Genomic DNA, 21,085 nt, shown 5'->3' with positions numbered 1-21,085 from the left:
CTGCAGCTTGGCTTTGGGGCACGGGCTCTTTCTTTCCTCCCCGTTCCTGCTCCCAGTCCAAACCCAGTCCTGTTCCCAATCCCAGTACAGAGGCGATCGTCCCCCCCTCCCCCCCGGTACCACCGGCGATGACCGAAAACACCGGACTCCCTGGCGTGCGTAGCCCCGCCCCTTCCTGCGGCGCCTGCCCAATGAGTGCGCAGGCCGCGGTTTAAATGGGGGGCGGGGGCTGAGCCGTTGGTGTCGCCATGGGTAGCGCTGAGGGTACAGGTAGGGCCGGGCCTCGGAGGACTCTGACCGGGGCTCGCTAGGGTCAGGCCTTGCGGTGGGGCGGGTGCCGCTCCCGGAACAGCAGCTGGTCTGGTGTCTGCGGAGCCGGGGAAGGCAAGCTGGAGAGCTTCCTTCTCCCTCATCACTTCCCTGCTGCTCGCATCGCTGGCACCATTTTATTCAGCTCTTTAAAGCTGTCGTTTTCGTGCGTTGTGGCTTTTTAAGCTCTTTGCGTTAACCTCCCCCTTCCCCTCTTTTGTCTTTGTTCCGTTCCTGGCGACGCTTTTAGTTTAATAAAGCTGCAGATGAACAGTAATTCAGGTCTTCCAAGACATCAGCCTGAAACGTAGGAGATGTTAGCTACTTTACCCTTTCATGCATCTGAAACTTAAAGTGATGTCTGGAACTGATTGAGGAGTTGAGGGATGGAAAAGTAACGCTCCCTATGAACAGAAGACTGAAAACTGTACAAATTAGTTGCTATTGTAGTAATTCTATAGTTTTTCCTCCCAAACATGACTTCTGCTCTCTCCAGTAAATTGAAGTTCTTAATACTTGCTAAAATACTATTTTGATTTCCAAAAGGAACATCTTGGGGGAAAATCTGGACTTAAAAATCACAGACTAACAGAGGTGGAGACTTTAGTTCTTCCAAGTTGATACTTGAATTGAGTGACAGGGAAGACTGTAGAGGATACATATCTTTCAAAGCACTTTGAACTCAGGACTCAAAGTTTGGGGAAAGTCAGGATATTGATGCACGTATCATTGTGCTCAACAGAGCACTTGGTAGGACCACTTCTGTATTCTAATCCTTAAATAAATAATTAATGTAGAATTTACCTTTCATGAGGAATATTTACATTAGAAGTGATGTCATTGCCTAAGACTATTAGAAAACCTGGGTTTGTAAGAATAGTACCTGTCATTTCTGATCATTGATAAATGGTGTATCAAAGCTTGGTTTGTTAAGGTGTTGAAGGTTTGGAATTCCTGGCTATGAGACCAGATTCAAATTTGTTTTTCATTACATAGGGGGGGAAAAAAAAAATCAACCTGCCCAGCCTGTGGTACTTCAGTGCCTTTCACCTCCTTAGTCCAGTTTTGCTATGATTGCACTTGAACAATATGTTTAATATTTTGGATGGATGGGACAGCCTCCTGGGTTTGACCACCTCTGGTGGAGTCAAAGACACAGGGGTCCCATCTTTCACTGTAAGTAACAGTGTCTTTATGTCTTTCAGTTGTGACATTAATGGTTTGTTTCTAAATAGATTGGGTTGATGTTGCCAATGATCTTTTAAGGACCTGTCACATAAACCAGCACATAAAGCATCTCTCAGAATGTGGTGCTGACGTGTTTGTTCGTCTTTATGAGTCAATCTTAGGAGAAAGAGTACCAGGTAGGAATGATAATTGCTAAATCTGCTTTTTATTTTTGTCTCTGTGCATGTTGTAGCTAAATAAAATTGAAACTCGTAAAACTTCCTACAGATTTAGGGATTTAAAGTGTTTGTGTCCAAGACAAAAATATAAGATTGTCATTCTTTAAGAAGATTTGAGTAATATTGGCCAATTTTATTTTAATTTTGAACTGCTATGAATGGCACCTATGAGGATAGCCACAGCAAAACTGCTGTAAATTAGGCCTTGAAAGCTGTCTGGGCATAATACTTCTGAAGAGTGTGAACTGGCTCATTTTATCTTACACCAGTGTTAACACTGAAGTCTGCTCTCATAAAATGCTTAATACTTACAGTCTGCTAAGAGCTGAGCTGTGATTTAACCCTGCTTTAACCGAACTCCACTGGACTTCAGTGAAAACAACTGAGCAAAGTCTATACAGTTATGTATTTGTTTTATTTATAAACTGTTATGTGTAGGAAGTGTCAGACTACTAATTGCAGAAGATTTTAATAGCACTGAGGTAACTGGCACCTATTGAAGGTAGAAGTCCTGTTAAATGTAAGCCCAGAACTAAAAATAATGTTGTTCCCAATTAAGTAGAATACACTGCAGTCCAATTAGTGTGTGACAGGAAAAGAAGAAGCTAACAGAAACTGCAATTCCAGTTTGATGACCTGAACCAGGTGTGTGTGGTGGCAGTGGAGGAGGAGAAATGCTTTAGTAGTCTCTATTATTGAATTTAATCCTGATAAAACCCTCATATCTTCCAGGGGGTGTTCTAAGTTTGTGCTCAATACTTATAAAAGATTTCATAGGACCATATAATAGTTGGGCTTTTCACCAAGGACACAAGGTACTGAAAAAATACTAACTTGTAAGCAGAAGTTAAAGTAGTTTAATTAAGGCACCTGTAACAAGCTATCCATTTAAATAGCCTAACATATATTATTTATTTTGCATAGATTTCATAGCTGCTCCCGGAAGCCAAGAGGATGATGCACATAATGTACAAGCAGTAATAGATTCCCTGGCATTGGATTATTTGCAGGTCAGCTTGTCTCACATCACTGGTAAGTACTTGGTTTAATGAGACAAACACCAGCTGAATATCTGTGTGGTTTAACTAGAACACTCTAAGAATCTGATGTTACACAGCTTGCTTTCATACTTGCATGGAAGGTCTTTTTATGGTAGTGGATGTCATCAGAACACTGACCCCTTGCCTTGGACATCAGGTTATAAATTGAAACAGCAAAGAGAGAATAAATAAGAAATGTTAAAGTTAACATCCAGCCATGCTTCATTTGGCTGCTGAAGTGTTACCTTAAATCTGTTTCTGGCTCAGGCTTGGACACTGGGTTTTAAGACATGACTCTGGAGTTCTAAAGTTGTTACTACATTTTTAAAAGTTGGTGAGTAAAGAGTTGAAGTGTGTTGTGATATCTGTTATCTGTACGCAGATAATGGCTTTCCCTGAGTATTCCTGTGTATGGTCTCACATAGCATAACCTGCAAAGAATGAAAACTGCTTGATAAGAAGTATCTCTGACTTGGTGCCTGTACACAGTGGCTGGTGTTTGCAATCCTGCTGCCACTCCGTAGACTGGTTCGTGCTATAGTTTTATGTGTAAGAAAAATATTAAATAACAACTGTCCCTGAAAATATCCCTGAATATTTGTGTGTGTGAAAGCAGTTATTACATCAATAAACTTTCACTTATTAGAACTGAAAAGATGCAAATTTAAATAAGACACTTAAAATATACCTTAAGCTTACCTACATAGCCATAAATAAGTGACCAGGTATCTTCTGAGCTGACACCTTTACAAGAATTTCCAAGCACTCTCCTACAGAAAACTTGCTTTTGAGAATTCTTCTTCTGTGAAGTACTAATTATTAATATGTGGCATTACTGTCTCTTAAGGTGAGAACATTGTGAAAGGAGACAGGGAATCTATCAAAAACCTCCTCGAAATATTTGATGGTTTGTTAGAGTATCTTAGAGAAGTCAGTGAAGCATCTTCTCAGACTGGAGGTGAGATGTAAACCCAAAATGTTTTCAATGTAGCAAAGATTTATTTGGAGTTTTTTGTTACTTATAACCTTGACAATGGAGAGAAGTGAAAGACAAAACTGACCTGGGGGAGGAAATTTCAGTGGTGAAGCTGAATATTTGCATTCCTTATTTTCATAAACAATAATAAAATAGATTATTTCCCCTCTGCTTCATTCTTGTGGCAGAAACCTACTCTAGACACTTCATCCTTTGTTAGTTGCTTTTCAACCTGTAAGTCAAATGATTTAGGATTAGGATTCAAGGAGGGAAATGTTGGCTTTAATTGGAACAATGAACAAATGTCCCTTTTACTTACTAGGACATAAGGGGGATGACATCCTTTCCTGGGAAGTGGGTCTTGGGAGTAGATCCATAGCAGGGGTTATTTTGAGGAAGATGGGAAGAGAAGATGCTCAGCCCTGCAGAGGCATCTTACTGAGACAGTACTGGTCTTCCTATCTCAGAGCTAATAAGAGCTGTCACCACTGGCTGTTGCACTCTGTGAATAAAGGGGAGAGCTCTTGGTGCCTGAGACAGTTTCCTCCTGACCTATTCCGGAGTGGACAGAAGAAAGAGGACAGTAGTAATGTTCAGTGCCTGTACTGCTTTTCCCTTCCCTCAGACTGCTGGTCTTGTTACCCAGTGGGGGTTAGTGGCTCAAATTTTCTAGCTGTAAGTCCAGAGTTTAGTTCTTTTGAGGAAGAAGAAAGGTTTATTAAAAACTGGAATTAGGGGATATACAGTAGTGGTATAATTTTTCAAAGCTTTCCATAAAAGTTGCCCCACCTACCCTACGTCCCCCTCCATTGGAGAACGTTACATGTCATCATTTTAGATAAAACACTATAATGTTGATATTACACATAAACTGTTTTGATTATATTGGAATTAATACCTGTTAGTTTATAGATAGAAGTAGTTTTCTTGAAAATAATTACCTCTTGGTTATTAACAGCTGATATAAATGTGCTGTCCAGTGATGAAATTGAAATTGCATCTCAAGAGCAGCTGGAAAGCACTGCTGGTCAACTTATACAACATACACTACTCTCATCAGTTGAAGGGTAAGAACAATTCTGAATATTTATTTGACATAGTGACTGACTGTCTTTGTGTATCTGTAGAGAAATTAGTAGGTTTTTTATAGTATAGACACCTACTGATTACATATGCCAAAAGGAATGTGAGGTGACTCCTTTGGTTGGGCTAAAATTACATCTGGGACTTCTTTTGCCCTTGAAGAGCTGCGATTCTGTTTCCCTTAAGTTTACTTTTTATGTGGAATGAAACAACTTGAAAACTTGGATCAGTTTTAAAGATTGTATTTTAAAGATTGATTCGTTAAGCTGAGTTCAGTTTGTGGTTGTGACTCCTGCTCTGGTTTGCTCTGTAGCAGCAGGACCATGTCCTGCACGCTCCTCGGCAGCTCCATCTCGTGGGCTGAACGGGCAGAGGCTGAGAGAGGAAATACTTGATGGCTTTATGTTCCCCTTAGGTCCCAGTCAGAATATTTTGTTCTAACTTGTGATACAGATGGCTCAGGATCTACCAGTGAATTAATTAAACTTGGAGATACTGCTCATTCATTTTCCGAGAGGGGAGAAGGTGAGTTTGGGTGGAAAAAATATGTTAACACTCTTCTGTAGTAAGACTTTCAGGCTTTTTGTTTCCTTTTTATAAGTTACTTCTTTCAGACAAATACTGTTTTAAATCCTTACTAGAAAAAAAAACCCAAACAACCCACAATAAGCTAATACATCTTGCTGAAGTTAAAATTTCTGGAAGTAAGTATTCCAGGCATTATTTTTCATGACTCATGAGCTACCTTATTTGGATAAAGGTTTGTTGCTTGAGTTTTAACTCAGTTCTCCTACAAAGGCTTTTTTTTTTTTTTTTTTTTTCAATAGAATAGGAGAATTCTGAAGACTTTATTTCATTTGTTGCAGTGTAATATGTATTATTTAAAACTGTAAAAAAACTAGTAAGTTCATTCTTAAAGAAGATGTTTTAGGAGTGTGTGTCCCTTCAAAACTTCATGGGTGGCTCTGAAAAAAATAATGTGCAGATGACTTAAATGGAGTTCATTTTTATTTCCTATTTTTCTATAAGAATATTCCAATTCTTCCTGTTCTTATTTGATGATTTATCTCCTCAAGTAGAGGCATAAAGAAATATTATGAATTATGAACGTTTCATTGATTGGAATTACAAATAAGAATTTAACAGATTTTGAGCATAGTATGGATTGCTACACCAAGCAATGGGCAGACATTAAAACTGTCCATCTCAATAGTTCATGGCAAGATGTTTTATAGCTCTTAATTTAATCTTTTTAAGCATCCACTTCTAGAATTTCAGATGCCTATACTGTGTCTAGCAGAAAAGGACACGGGGGTAGAAGAACCTGAAAGCTCCGAGGCTCTTGCAGCATTTCCCAGACTGTTGTCAGAAAGTGAAAGGGGGATTGTAAAGGAAAAGGAAGATGGTATTGATTCTTCTGATAGCTCATCCACCTGATTTTGACTTAGGGGTGTAGGGAACTAGGGTAGTGTGTAGGAGAGCTTTAGTCATGAATGGAAACACTTTAGTGTTTTAAAATAAATTCTTTTCAGAAATATGATATTTTAGTATATAAAATAGAATAGGCAAACTTTCATTATCTGGGGTATTTCTGCTTAGCTAGGATTTGGCTTCAGCTAGGCTGTTTTTAATTGTGGTTTGTATTCTTTTTTTTTGTGGTTCAAAACACTAAAAAGTCCTTGTGGAAGATCCTCAAATCATGTTCTTAAGGCATAAAAATGTTACAGTACTGTCCTATGCAATCCAACAAAGGTGGCAGCTCACATTAGATATTGAGACACTTCCCTTTATTATGTACAGACAATGCACAAAACATGTTCTGCTTTCCCAGGTAACACTTCAAGTTCTTTGTATTTGCCTCTTCAGGATGGATGGAGTCTGTTCATGCTGGTGAACTTCACAAAGGGAGTTTGAGTGTCAGTGATACAAAACTGGGGGAGCCTATTCAGCAAGCAGTTCTTCTGCTGCCCCCCTTCCAGCCCTCGGATCCAGGATGGAGAGATTGCCACAGCTCAGACAGACAGGCAGCAGCTTTGGCTTGCAGTCAAGCAGTGAACATTCCTACTGTAAGGAATTTGATTATTTAATTTTCTTTTAGTAACCAATACTGCTTTCATTTTAAAACCTCCTAGTTTACTTGCAGAATGGGAGTAGCTGGTCCCTGAAGAACACTTCTGAATGTGTCAGAGTTCATCTCAGTTCCAGGAATTTTGGATTGTGTATTCGTTCTTCACTAAGTGAAAGAGAGAAATTTAGTTTGAGGGGTGTGTTTATTTCTTACATATATACATACACATCTCCACAGTCAATGCAACTGCACAGTTTATAGTATAGTCAACAAAATAATTATAGTGATTTTTATCTATAAAATCAGCATTGATTTCCATTTGCAGACAAACCTAATGTATGACCTTCCTGTCAGCACTCTCCTGTGAATTTATAGAACACATCTTGCTTTTTATTTCAGATTGAAAAGTCACCTAGCAAAAAATTTGAAGATGTTTCTGATAGTCTTCCTCTGTCAAGAAAGATTCCTGGTGAGAGAAAATTTTGCATCCTGTAGGGTAACTCTTAAGTGTTATAACGTTGCATTTATTTTTACTGGCACCACAAGAAACATTGTTTTGAATCTGCTAGCGCATTTTTTTACATTCAGCCACAAGTTCATATTTCTATCTCTGCTTTACAGAGAAACAAAAATAGGTTACTTTTAATCTGTTCCCTGTACTGGAAAAAAGTAATCCATGTCCCCAGTTCAACTCCTTTCTTAGTTAATCCCCTTAAGATGGACCTATACTACAGAAGTCTCTTCCAGCAGATAAGTCCCATGGCTGAGCTTATTCTGAGCAGAGAAACATGGGCCAACCAAGCCAGTTTCAATTCGAAGAAAAAACCATTAACTGCTGTTGTAGAAAGGTTTAGAGGCTATTTTTTTCAGTATTCATTTTCTCTGTTGCCTTGGAAACACTCCTTACCTTTTTTAGTTTCCACAGCATTCCCATGACACTAAACATTGAAGACTGGAGAAATTACCAAAATGAATGTCACAACTGGGTAACCAAAGTTGCTTGGTCATTCTATTCTCTCAGTAATTTGGATCCACAGGCCATGACTCATATCTTTTTTTACTTGTAGCCCACATTAGTAGGCACAGTGCCATTAACTCACACTTACCTGTCATCTGCTTCTGCAGTGGGAGAAATGGTGGGATCAGATGATGCTGAGGACAATGTGACAAAGGTACATGTTTCATCTAAATTTTTGGAATTTCAATCAATATTTTTTGATTTCTGCTTAATTTGTCTGTTGTCTTGTGGCACTTCTGGGCTTATTTCAAACCTGCTTTGGACTTGCTTTCCTCAATATACAATCAGTGATGTAGTGTTGTTAGACTGTGATTATGTGCAGCCTGTGAGTCATGTCAGTTCTTAGTTCTTCCTGGAGTTGTTTGCTCCAAAATGTACAGAGCCAGCACCCACAGAGTTCTGTTTATCACAACCAACCAGTTTACTGGTTATCTTGCTTTTTAATCAAAAATGTACAAAGCACAGGAGTATAGTCACATTTTTTTCTCTGAAGTGTATCAGCATCCTAAATTAGTAAGAATTTTGGGGGTTTTGGCCAATAAAACTTATTTTTACTCCTTTTTAAAGATCCCTGAATGCTTAGTATATTCTTTCATTTTATTTTCTTGCATTGTCCTTTGCTTTTCAAAAACTGAATAATGCAAAACCCACAAACTGATCAGCAGATACCATTCTGTCCCCATAGAAATGTGTCTGTAAAGGAAGTTTCTTTCTCTGGAAATGCTATTTTTGCCTTCTGCGGCCACAAGAGGTTCTCATAGACTTTGCTTATTCCAATAGTTTCAACAGCTTTTACTTCTACATTGTCTCTGTTTGAAACTCATTTTCCATTGGTGCATTTCCCAGTACGTCTGTGCCAAGCCCAAGTTACTCCAGTTTGAACAGAGAAGTTACCAGGCAGTAGTAAACCAGCTAAATGGCACAAGGATATGAGTGTTCTCTTTTGGCTCACTGTGAGCTGCAGCTCAGTCTGTACTAAGGGAAGTTCAGCTTATTTCTACTACCTGGCATCAGTCGCAGACTGAAGAGGTGGAATGTGGAGATACTCATTACTTTAACTTAGACCCTGTTCTGGTTCAATGGTTTAGCTGTGAACTGATCTTCCATACTTTGCTAGTCCATTTCTTTAAACATTAATTCTCTAAAGCACACTATCTGCAGTCAGGAGCCTGTTTTTACGTATCTATACTCACAGGGTTTGAGATGGTTCTGTTACAACATCTACTCACATGATCTATAAAATTTTCATTTAATCATTTTCCTAGGTGCCTCTGGTATATGAGTCTTCTATAGCTGCCTCCTCTTTTGAGAAAAAGCTTTCACTATGTGCTGAACAAGTAACACAGACTCCAAGACCTGAATCTCTGTACCAGCCTAGAACACCAAGGCAAGTTCAGATTTTTGGTACTGAACCACACTGGTACTTTCATTTCCACGGCCAGCCAGCCCCACTTCCCTTTTTAAATAAGATCTTTCCTTCCTTGGCTGTGTGGCAGTGAAATACTAATTCTAACAGAAAGATTTCCTGTTTCTCCTGACATTTATTCATTTTGTTAAATATGGTTATAGGCGTTTACACATTCTGCTTTACTTAATCCTATAAAAACATGCTTAGGCAAAAAGTGAACTGGAATTGTGGGAGATAATGCTCATCTTCAAGTTTTTGGAATAGAAAGGATATCTGTCTGTTTTCTGCTTCAGCAGATACGAAAATTCCACCGCAGATTTGCTTGAAGATTCACTTTCCCACAGAACAACAAAGGAGAAGGTGCCTGAGCAAGAGTTTCATGAAGCATCAGAAAATCTGTCTCACAGACTAAATGAACTAGATTTAGTAAGTAAAAATCTCTTGTTGAGCTGAGCAATCCAGCTTTAGTAATGACAGTGGAGAGAAGAAGAATGTCAGTGTAATATGGATGAATAGGAAATCTGCAACTAACACGTGGCTTTACTTCATCCAAACTTCAGAACTGTCTGTTGAACATGACCCCCACAAAAAAATCTATCCCATAGATGTTGAAGAGAGCTTTGGGTGAGCACATGAGAGAAGAGGAGCTGACAGATGAGGACAGCCTGTCACAGCACAGTAACAATGTCATGGACTATGGCCGAAGGGCAGCCAAGAGAGGTAACAATCCTCCTGTCAGTTAAGTATTGGGATGGAAAAGAATATAAAAGAAACCTTTTCATGTAAAGCTGCTACACTGATTTACAGTTAGTTACTAAGTTTTATATTGCTAGTTCACTTCTGTGTTGTCTTTGATCCAAACCTGAGCTACAGTAACAGAGTTGCAACCAAGTTTCTGTTTAACACTTAAAAAACGGTGGTAAAACTTTGCAAAAAAATACAAGGGAAACACAGCTGCAGTAAAAAATGTATAGAAAGTGGGGGGAGGGACAGAATACAAGCTCACAGGACTGTGGTTCTGAAATGAGGGCCTAGTCACAATACACGTCACTGGGTTTTTTTTGTCCCAAATTAGATACTCAGTGAATGACCTTTCCCTACAGATACATCACATCCAAGGTACTCAGGCAGGCCACGATCCCTCTCTCCAGCCTCACCCACATCTCAGCATCAGGAACATGAACTTCATGGTAGTGGAACAGGCCAAATAAAGACAATACGCAGCCAGCTGCAGAAAGAAAGGGATGAAAGAACAAGAAAAACAAAGGTAATTTTTAGATTAGACCCTGTGGTAATTCTTACTAATAGTTATACTAAAACCATGAAAACAGAACACTTTTACTTAATGGGGGCATCTGGTCTCCTTTAGTAATCATATGCTGTTTCATCTGTAGCCTGATGAGGAAAAAACTTAAACCCTAAATTTTGCAAAAAAAGAACTTAAAGTGGAAGAAGCTACTTTGACCCATGCAGCAAACAAGTTAACAAGGTGGCTGTATGGACTGATTATTTCCTCTGACAAGTCCTTTTATTTTTGTTTTCTAGCTGGTCACTAAAGCTTATGAAAATGAGCTAAGAATTTATGAAGCGAGGGAGAGGTGTGTACTTTCCAAGCTCAGAGAAGCTGCCAAGGAAGTGGTAGGTGATACACTGTGGGGATTGCTGGTTGTGTTTTGATTTTTTTTTTTTTCTTTTTAAATTTGTCTAGATGGTCTGTCCAGACACTTTTGGGTACAAAACCTCCTTGACTGCCAGTGTCATAGTTACAACACTGTACAACTGAAGTAGTAACTTACTAATGTTAAGTGCTGCAGAAGAGCTGAGGTTATGCAATAATGAGATTTAACCTTTATTTGAACCCTGACCTGTATTTTGTAAACTCTGGGCTTATGCAATATGTCCAAGTTCTCATGCTAAAGTGTGAAAGACATTTAAGTTCTGATAGCCAAACTGTGTTCTATCAGTCTCCCTTCTCATACCTGTTCTCCATCTGTTTTACATCTGCTCCTAAGGAACAAGAGTATAAAGAAAACATCTTTCAAGAACCTCCAAAAATGTCTCAGCCAGTGAAAGTTTATTCTAGAAAAACCACACCTCAGTATCCCAAATACAGCCAGTGGATTCCAAAACGAGGGATCATGAAGCCAAAGCAAGCAGCTCCAAGTAAGAACTGCAAAACTATACTTGGTGGAAAACTGGCATCTTTTGAAAGCACGTGTTGAACTCCAAGAATAAAGGCACCAGTCCAACATATACCAGTCAGCTGTAGCATTTTCCCTTCTTCTGACCTCTATATGTCTGGATTTTTGTTAGGGAAGGTAATGCTTTAAGTAAATGTAAACCATCGGTGCACAATCAAATTGTGACCCATTTGCTACTTCCTTAAAATCCTTTGGATTATTTTCAGAGTTTCTTTCCGTTGCTGCTACTCCTGTGCTTATTCCACTACAGACTGAGCTCTCGTTTTGTTACTTTTCTGAGCATATATCAGATTTAAAATTGGGCCTGTGGCTTGAGGTGAGCCATGTACAGGTAACAGAGCAGGATTTGTCAGGACTCTGCCACTGTGGTGTTAATGCTGCCACTGCTTCTGCTGAGCAAGTGATGCTTCAAGAAAGCCAAGCTGCAAATCCTAGGCCCAGTTTTGGTAATCAGCACTGTGCATGCCTATGGATAAGATCACCAGATAATCCCCTATATACCTGGATGTTGCTCAGCTACACTGCCTTATTTTTTTTTTTTTCAGTTTTTGAAGGCCATATACTTGGTAAATACCCTTTTGCTTCATCTCCCTATCATCTCTTCCTGCCAGAAAGATCAGAGATGTACTGGGAAAGTTTATTTTGCACCTGTTTACTTGACCTGGATCTGTCATTGCCACTGCTGTGCTGGCTTTATTTTAAGTTGCTGCAACCAGAGAGAGAAAACAATGACTGATTAGTGATGGTCAGAACCACAAAAAGAAAGAAGGTGATACCTGTCTTAGTTGGATGTGGTAGTGGTAGTGAAATGACACCTGAGCTTTACAGCTCAATTCTTCAGAGAAAACAATAGAAGATTGGGATTGCTTTCTCTGCTGCTGTGCTGGTAGGATGATGTTATATCCTTCTGGGCTTAGCTTGACATGGTAACAGCAGCATGGTAATTTTATACAGTGTTTAAAGTAAAATATTTCTGGACTTAGGCTGACACTGTCTGCATGAATTTACAATGAAATGTATTCTCCAGGAATTTATTGCTTACCTCTGTCTTTATCTTACAGTGACAATAAGAGACAATGACCTCCTGTTGCAGCTTCTGGAGGAGTTTCCCCACCTGCACATTTCACCCTGTACTCTGAATAAAATGTGGCAGCGGCAGCTTGCACACACTCTGCACCTTAAGGTGCTTTCTGGCAGATCTAGACCAAAACTCCAGAATGAAGTGAGTGAATCTCTGCTGAGTGGCAGCAGAGATACCCTGACACCACATCAACAGCACAGACAGGGCACCTGCACACCCACAGCACAGTGTGGAAGGATGTTCTGGGAGCTTGGCTAAACAGGGATGTACAGATTTACATACATAGGTTCAACTTTTCATCAGCCACTTAAATACTGTGGTCCTTCTTTCATACTGTTTTTTTTTGAGTACTGCCTAGGGTTGCTATTGCTTTTTTAAAAGCATTTTGTAGTATCCACTGCTAGTTCTGAACAGTCTTTTAGTTTAAAAGTGAGTTATGAGATGCAAAAGTTGATTAACTTATACAAGGCAACTCTCAACACAAAACCCAAAGCATAGCAGAGGAGCAATATTTAAACCTGCTGCATAGGACAGCTTGTCCTGCAGAATAATGCAAGTAATTAACATTTTCTTTAAACCTCCAGGTTGAACAAGTCTTGAAGAAACATGAGCTGCTTACTGCAATTATTAAGAGAGATCAAGATCACAGCAAGAGACTGGTATGTTCTTTGAAGACTGTTTGTTCCATAATGCAAAGATTTCACATTGAGCTATCTAGAATGCATATTCCCAGATCATGAAAGTGGCTTTTTGTCTTATGACAACTTCATGCTTTTTGAGTAGCTGTTGTCTCAAAATGCCACATAATCTGTTTGTGGTAGGGTCATGGGAATGGAATATTATTATTACACTGCATTGTTGCTTTAAAAGGTAAAACAAGTTCTAAAAACGTGCAAGGAGGAGAAACCTGAGGTTGTGTTGCAGCTCCCAGAACAGTGCTGACTCCTTAATTCTATAGTGACACTACTTTGCTACATCAGTGGTGACTAAAGCTTTAAACCATAGCTGCAGTGTAAAACTGGAATGTGGAGAAGGTCCTCAGTAAAGGACCTTAATTAGCAATGATTAACAAAGCTTTGCTTGCAGGAGTATCTGTTGGCAGTTTGGTGGTCTGACAGCTCCTGCTCTCCCTTTAGCAAGAAATCAAGCAGCGCATCTACCGCCAGAAATGGGCTCAGAACAAGGTGACAGAGAGGCGGCAGCAGGTGGCCCGGGCCAGGAAATACTACGAGGACTACAGGGTCCAGCTCCGCGCCAAGATGATGCGGGAGAGGACACGGGAGGCAAAGGTGAAGACAAGGGGTCTTGCTCTGCAAGTGTGCAATTCTTTCCTGTCTGGACCCCAGTGCTGAGGTCTGGTAGTTCAATGCTGCAAGTGCAGTGACCAGAGCTCAGAGTGAGGAGGAAGTGGTTGATCAGTCAAGGCCACAGATGAAATGGTTCCTTCTCTGGAAATATGGATACAGTGCAGGGCAAACCACTGTGAAAGAAAGGATGATTTATGGGGCTAGGAGGAGAAAGGATGAAGTATCAGTGTGGAAAAACAGGGCTGGTAACATGAGAAATTGGGGAAATGAGTTTTCAGAAACATTAGGATCACGAAGTTGTTCCTATAGTCACCATCCAAAGAAAACAATCTAAATCTTCAGTTAAGGGAACTGATCAAACAGGCAGCTTTGTTAAACAAAGTGGACTTTGTGACAGATACGATCTAATTAGGGCTGAACATCAGAGTGATGGAAAGCAAGGAGAGTTACTAGGCCCCACAAGAGCAGATACACAATTGTCACCTTTCGAAGTAAAAGATTAGAAGTTTACTGCATAATCCACTGTTAGTGATTTGAGAACTGTTTGCCTCAAGATGTGAGCTTACAGCTGGTAAGTGTTCTGGTGGAGGAAGGGAAAGCCTGAGTCCGGGCTGGAGTTCCTGCTGCTGGAAACCTGGATGAATGTCCTGAAGTCAGAGTATAGGGTGGGTTGTAAATCACAGTGCATGTTCAAAGGTCCTGGCTTGCACAGTTGGGTCATCTGACTAAACTGACATGAAAAATTATTTTATCTATCAGAATTTCAGCTAAATGAGTAGTACAAATCCAGCTCAGCTGTATCTGCACCACCATTTCTAGGTACATAATTTTACTTTTTCATGGGCTATGGCCTATCCTCATGTAAACACCATTCCATCAGGAGATAAAGCAGCTGAAAAATGTAAATGTATACTTACAAGTTCCTGGGAAAGTTTCAGGTTTGTTTTTTTTAATTGCTGGCAGATATTTAAAAACTTATTTGAAGAAGGCTTAGAAATTCAGAAGCAAAGACTGAAGGACCTGAGAGTATATGCTCAAGAGAAGCGTGATGAGCAATGGAGAGAGCACCAGAATGAGCTGGAGTCTCTGGAGAACTACTACAAAGATCAGGTAAAGCTTCATCTGGATCAGACAGATCATATTTTTCCACTTAGAGGTCTTTCTTTAATTAGTTCAACTCACACACGTGTTATGCTTAGTTTTCCATGCTAGCAGAAGCTGTATCTCAAGAATTCCAAGAAATCCAAACCAGAGAGAAAGCACAAGCACAAGTAAGTATTCTTAATTTTGTCCAACTGCCTTTTCTTTTTACATGCTGTGGCTAATGTCAGTATTTTCTTTAGATGCTACAGAAAACAAGAAAACAACTGAGATCAAAGATGGAAAAGGAAATACAGCAACTGCAAGCAGCAATCATACACAATGATGATGACACCTTTTTTCAAGAACTAGAAGCAGACAGACTGAGAACCAGACTTCAGATGGCTTCTTTCCAGTACAGCCAAAGCCATTTCTTCTAAGACTTGGGTAAATGTCACTGCAGTCCTCCCTGGCTAAGATGATCAGAGTCTTTGAGAGCTGCTATAATGGGAAGATGGTGTGAGGCTGTTTTTCTCTCTAAGATATCTGTTCTGTCATTTTGACCTGTCAGGGGTGTACCTGCTGGGATCTGGGATCTCCACAGCACTTTTATGATTACCAATGAAGTTTCTGAACTACTTTTTACCTTCCTAGCAAGGCTGGGATAATGTTGGGCTCTACTCAGAGGAAGTTGGGATGAAGTCAGAGGGCTTTAGTGAAGTTATCCTGGTGGAAGAGTTGGATGCTGAGGCTCCGCTGCATCTGTGCTGGGGCTGTTGATGCTAAGCCCATCTAACACCATTAGCCAGAAATCACGGATTGGAAAGTGCACAAAGCACAAGAAGATCTTTAAAAGAACATTAGAGGTTCAGGTTTCCTGTGAAAGGCCAAGTTAGAGAATGCCTGTAATAAACCTGACATAAATAACTGGGAATTTAAAACATTAAGCAAGGGAAGACTACTTACTTCACTCCTCCTTCAGTTCAGTTGTGTTTGCAGTGTTGGTGTTGCTGGCTTGATAAAATATAAAGGCATATAAAATACTATTTCTATGCTACAAATGCATTGGGAAAAGTAGTTTGAAATTAGAACACAATGAAGGTTCTTCTAAAGCAGCACGTGATGAGCTTCTGCAAGAGGTGAACCCTCTGGGAAGGAGCTGTGGACAGCATTCCTAATCTTCTTCAGGGCCACACTCACAAGTGCAGCCTGATTACTCCATCTTCACACTGACAGAACCAGAATTAAAGAACAATTAAATATTTCACCAGTCAGTTTTTACCTTACTTCAGATTGTAAGGTCTGATTCCAGGCAGAGCAGGAGCTGACAGCAGGCACTACACCTGCTGTAGCATCTTCCAGTGCTATAACCAGTACAGTGCTCAGCAGGAAATCCAGGTTTTACCAGCCAAACATGGTGGGCCCCAGGAGGTGCCAACACAGAGGGATGAGTACTTAAACTAAGAACAATTACACAAAACCAAGCTGGTACTAATGAAGTCCAGTACTGATAGAGTGTCCTCTGCCTCAGTAGAAGAGTTCTTGCTTAAAATTGCTGTGCGAGAAGTGATATAGGAATACTGGATTTAATTGCATTGTACATAAAATACTTAAAGGTTGCTGTGAAGGGGGTGTCTCTGATGGAACTGACAACACACAGAGAATTCACACTCATGCACTGTAAAAAGAGCCGAACAGGAACAAAAGCTGCCCCCAACATCTGAAGGAGCTGCTTTTACCAATTAAATAAACCAGCCAGCTGTTACAGCATGAGCTACCTCACTGCAAAAATAGACCCAAAAAACACACCAAAACCTCTCCACAGAACCAGAAACACAGACCTTGACTTCTACAAACCTTTTCAGGGAGTTGGTATAAGCCTGGCTAACTTGAAACCTTTAAGGGACAATATTTATCAGGTAAATTGATGAAATTTATCAAGTCTTTACCAAATTTACCTTTATTTCCTTCAAGGATGATGGTGTAGCTTTGCTGAGTTTTGAGAGGAGACATCTGTTCACCAATGCTAGAATAATGCTTGTCCTTGCCAAGACATGCCAGTACCTGAGAGCCAGAAGTAAGACCTGCTGTGTTTGACTAGAACATTCAGCACACTCCTTGCTGTAGGTAACAGCACATAGGAAGTCACCAAGTTTTAAGTATTTTCTGCTGAAACAAAGTTGAGTTACTTAAAAATGACATTGTTACATTTTAAAGTTTTAATTAAGAAAAACTTAAAACTTTTAAAACCATTGATGCTGTGACAGTGCAAACAGCATACAATTTATTGCTCAACTTCTGCATGGATACATACATGAAGTACTTAAAAACTATTTTATACAGATTTGTTTTTTGTTAAAGCTCATGTAACAGCTGGGTGAAAATACAATGATACCAACGCTTAAACACTCTGTAATAAATACACTGGAAATGATAAACTAAGAACTGTCAGTTTGTGGAGGAGTAATTACACTTGTATAAACTAATTACAACTACAGACAAAGCTCTGAGGCTGTGGTAGAGCCAGGAACCTACTACATAGTGTAAAGTACAACAAATGGCACCTGTTAACTGTGTGGTGCTGTTTAAAAAGATGCTACATTGAGCTGGAGGATGGTGCTGTGACAGAGGAGCAAAGCTTGAACTTCCATCAATGCAGCCATTTAAACGCACCAGGAGTTCAGTACAGATGTAGTGTTGTAGAACAGGAATTTCAAAACAGCTTGTGTGCTCTGCACTTTAGTACAACACAAAAATTTGGTACAAATAAATCAGTTTAGGGAAACTGAAACTATGTGCAAAAAAAAAAATTAGAATACATACTGTACAAAGCACCATTACAAAACTCTTTACACCGAGAAATTAAATCCTCTGAAACTCAACTGTGAACTGTATATTTGAAATCTACAAAAGTCACTGTTCATAATTAAACATTCATAATGAAAAGCAACAGCATAAAACCATGATGTGACATCTCTCTAAAACAACTAAAGACTGGATAAAGCAAAACCCAGTAAGAGGGACACATTGAAATAAATATTCACATTAATCATGGGGTGAAAGTCCAAGGTTAAAATGCAATATTAGGCTTAGCACCTTTTTGAGGGGAAAGTAGCTGACATTCTTGAAACAAAATTTTGGAAAGGCATCAAGCCTTTACCATTTTCAGATAAACGTCTGACTGGGTGATGAGGTGCTTTAGTTAAAGCTCTCAGTCTTTATGAAGGTATAAAGGCACTCAAAATACTTGGTATATTCATCCTCATCTGTCAGCTATGGAAAGTTCAATACAGATTTGTCTAGTTTTGCCTATAATATATTAAATTTACAATACCTGTGGCAGTTAAAAAAATTCTCAATGCCATACCAAAATGTTTGGTAGAAAAACAGATGTACTGCTAAGGCTGCTGTGAAAATGAATGTAATTATCAGCTGATCTTGGGTCTCTATTCTGCAGAGCTCATCTCCTCCGTCCCTGAAGATGCTTTTATGACAGCAAGGTGACTGAATAAACTATGCATTCAATAAATCCACCAGCCAGATTTTATATTTGTCATGTTTCGTGACTAGGGAGGCTGTGGCCACAGCCTGAGGAAGAGCAGAGGGTAAAAAAAAAAAAAAAAAAAAATCACCTTATGACACTGAGGTCTCTCCTGTGAACAGTCACAAGAAGCTGTAAAATCCCTGGCAGTAGTAACTCACACCACTCAGACCTTGCACGGGCTGAGCAGAGGCTCAGAGTGGGTCTGGAGCTGTGGTCCCAACCACGGGCAGCACTTGGCGTGGCAAACAACCTGCTGTGCACCCCCAGACCTGCACAGGCACAGTGGCAGCTTCTCTGGCAACAGAGTTACCTGAAAGCCCTGAAACTGGGGAGCCCAGCATGGATGCAAAAGTACCAGCCCTTCAACAGGAGTGCAAGGGTCCCTTGAAATGAAAAAAAAGGTTCTGATGTATTTCAAACCTGGCTGTCACAGCAAGTCTCTTGGCTTTCTGTTTACATCCCTAAGTAGCCTCATCCTGCAGCCAGCCCAGAAAGGGAAGCAAGTCCCTTGGAACAAAACCTGCCAGCAACAGCTGTACAAAAAAAATAATCAAACCAACATGTGGATTTGGCTCAGCAGATTCTTACCCCAATTCTGTAAAAGTAGTCCCTTGCCCACAATTCTAACACACAACATCCAGTAGTTACTCACTGTGGCAGTCAGACTTGGCAGAGCAAAGTTTAGTTCAATCTCCATAGAACAGACAGAAAATGAGCTGGTTCACTGTGACTTACACTGCAACATGGAACAGCTGGTTACATCCCATCCCTCTAGCATTTTCAATACCTTTGACTTTCCTCTCACTGGCAGTGAAAACATAGTGCAGATTTGATGATGAATTGTAACCTAAGTTACAAAAACACAACACTGATTGGAAAAAAACTGCTACTTATTCCAAATATTGTCATGGCTGAGAGGAGAATGACACCATCTCTTAAGCAGCCCGATTTATCCACACACCACGAGCAATCAGACAGATCTTAACTGAGAATTTCCAAACTAATGTCAAAGTTCAGTTCCCTCTACTGGTAGTGCATTTTATTCCCCTTTGAAGAGATCAACCCATGTTATAAATCATATATATAATTACTTCCATCCCTACAATCAATAAATTATGTGCTCTTACAACCTCATTTCCAAAGCACATTACACATATTTCAGTCAATACACCATGTTTCCTTAGTTGGAACTTAAACCCATGTGTCATGAGCAGCTGGACAAAGATTATAACATGTTTTACCTGATAAATCTTTAGCATCAACAAATATAGAATATGATTTGGCTGTGTTCAAACAAACTTTGGTTGACTGGACAGAATGGGTTCTGGAACAAACTGCTGAAAGGCTTCTGCTGGCAAAGCCCATCAGTGTTTCAACAGCTGAAAAATGCAGTGTTTCGATTTAAGGTCAAAAGCAACAAAAAATACTCTTGACTGACTTGTTAAAAAAATGCTGTTTAAAAAAAAAAATCAAAACATGTTCATTAAGAAATGGTTATTTCATTAAGAAAAGGTTATTCCACATGTAAACACAAAGACTGTACCAAATACAGTCTGTGTCACTCACTAGAAATTCTGCTGGAGGAATCTGACAAGTGATATAAATGGGACCCCAAAACATCTTATTTGGAATTTCTGCTTGAAAAATATAAAAAAAGCCCTGTGGCAACATTTACCTGGAATTTACATTGCAGAATATAATGGTTTACTATAAGAAAATGCAGTTAACATGTAAGTGGCTTTCATTAAAAAGATTAATGATTCTTTCAGCCAATTTTATGCAAAGTTAGAATAATCCAAAATTTTTTTTTTCCAAAAATAGCAAGTATAGATGCTGTTCAGTATCATACATTTAAAACAGACTGAAACATGACTGCTGAAGTTGTGTGTTGGTATCTGAGAATAGAAATCAGGTAGGTAAATATAATAGATTACCTCTTTAAAAAATAGTAGTAGTCTTTAAGTATAGAATACTGCTTAACTGTTGAAATGTAGGAAAAGTCAGCATTCTGTATGTTCAAGATATTAGTTTTTAATAGCAGCTGAATGATCCTATGGCAGGAACCACAGAACCTATTTTCTTGAAATAAAAAATTTTAAAAAATTAAAAATCCCGAAGTTGTCCTTTCCCTCCCAGTGTCCTAGTGTAGAAAAGGGAAAGTTTCCTGTATTTCAAGCATTTCTTGAGTCTTGGCTGAGGGAAGGAAGGGCTTTCTGGCTGACAGGAGTATAAATAGAGTCTGGAAGAGACAGGGAGGGTCATTCCACAGCAAAGCCACAGGTCTCCTCGATGGCTGTGAGCAGCTTCTCGTAGAGCTTCTCGTAGCTCTCGTACGCGGGAATGTCGATCCTGTTGAAGCTGGGGGGGAAGCAGAGAGGTGTCAGCTCTCCAACCATCACTGCCAGGTCTATCACACCTCACTGAGCTGCAAATGGTGCCAGCAAGGCTTAACGAGGCCACGCAGCTCCAGCTAAACAAACATAAGCCATCTCCAGTTTTCAGACCTCTGCTGCTCAGTAAGGGACAGCTTTGATTACATCATAAAAGAGAAAAGAAGTAAGACT

The 21,085-nt window shown here is 39.7% G+C and overlaps 2 protein-coding genes across 8 annotated transcripts in view; one reads left to right on the top strand and one right to left on the bottom strand.

The window, feature by feature from the left end:
- Positions 1 to 57: 57 nt before the first annotated feature.
- CEP95 (centrosomal protein 95) lies at positions 58 to 18,524 on the top strand. Of its 5 annotated transcripts, XM_042032250.1 has the most exons (23): positions 58 to 1,673; positions 2,278 to 2,360; positions 2,448 to 2,530; positions 2,640 to 2,747; positions 3,138 to 3,304; positions 3,603 to 3,713; positions 4,690 to 4,798; positions 5,230 to 5,339; positions 6,681 to 6,880; positions 7,282 to 7,351; positions 8,008 to 8,054; positions 9,166 to 9,287; positions 9,605 to 9,734; positions 9,914 to 10,028; positions 10,412 to 10,575; positions 10,854 to 10,946; positions 11,321 to 11,471; positions 12,571 to 12,731; positions 13,175 to 13,249; positions 13,727 to 13,879; positions 14,861 to 15,007; positions 15,097 to 15,168; positions 15,241 to 18,524. In XM_042032250.1, the coding sequence occupies exons 5-23, from the start codon at positions 3,301 to 3,303 to the stop codon at positions 15,415 to 15,417; spliced, it is 2,211 nt and encodes a 736-aa protein (XP_041888184.1). In that variant the 5' UTR covers positions 58 to 1,673; positions 2,278 to 2,360; positions 2,448 to 2,530; positions 2,640 to 2,747; positions 3,138 to 3,300; the 3' UTR covers positions 15,418 to 18,524. The 5 variants fall into 5 exon arrangements, with proteins under 5 accessions (XP_041888184.1, XP_041888181.1, XP_041888183.1 ...); XM_042032247.1 differs by lacking the exons at positions 2,278 to 2,360; positions 2,448 to 2,530; positions 3,138 to 3,304 and having other exon boundaries at positions 58 to 270; positions 1,545 to 1,673; positions 15,241 to 15,424; positions 18,435 to 18,524; XM_042032249.1 differs by lacking the exon at positions 2,278 to 2,360.
- The window catches only part of SMURF2 (SMAD specific E3 ubiquitin protein ligase 2), a 60,072-nt gene continuing 56,205 nt past the window's right edge, over positions 17,219 to 21,085 (bottom strand). For all 3 annotated transcript variants that reach the window (XM_042032252.1, XM_042032251.1, XM_042032253.1), the window contains one exon: positions 17,219 to 20,879. In XM_042032252.1, the coding sequence (XP_041888186.1) occupies positions 20,780 to 20,879 (100 nt within the window). In that variant the 3' untranslated portion in view covers positions 17,219 to 20,779. The remainder of the gene's footprint in view (positions 20,880 to 21,085) is intronic.

Source organism: Corvus kubaryi, unplaced genomic scaffold (assembly GCF_017639235.1).
Source record: "Corvus kubaryi isolate FWS band 111438036 unplaced genomic scaffold, C.kubaryi_AGA036_p1.0 37353, whole genome shotgun sequence".
Classification (NCBI taxonomy): domain Eukaryota; kingdom Metazoa; phylum Chordata; class Aves; order Passeriformes; family Corvidae; genus Corvus; species Corvus kubaryi.
This window is presented reverse-complemented; position numbering and strand designations above follow the sequence as displayed.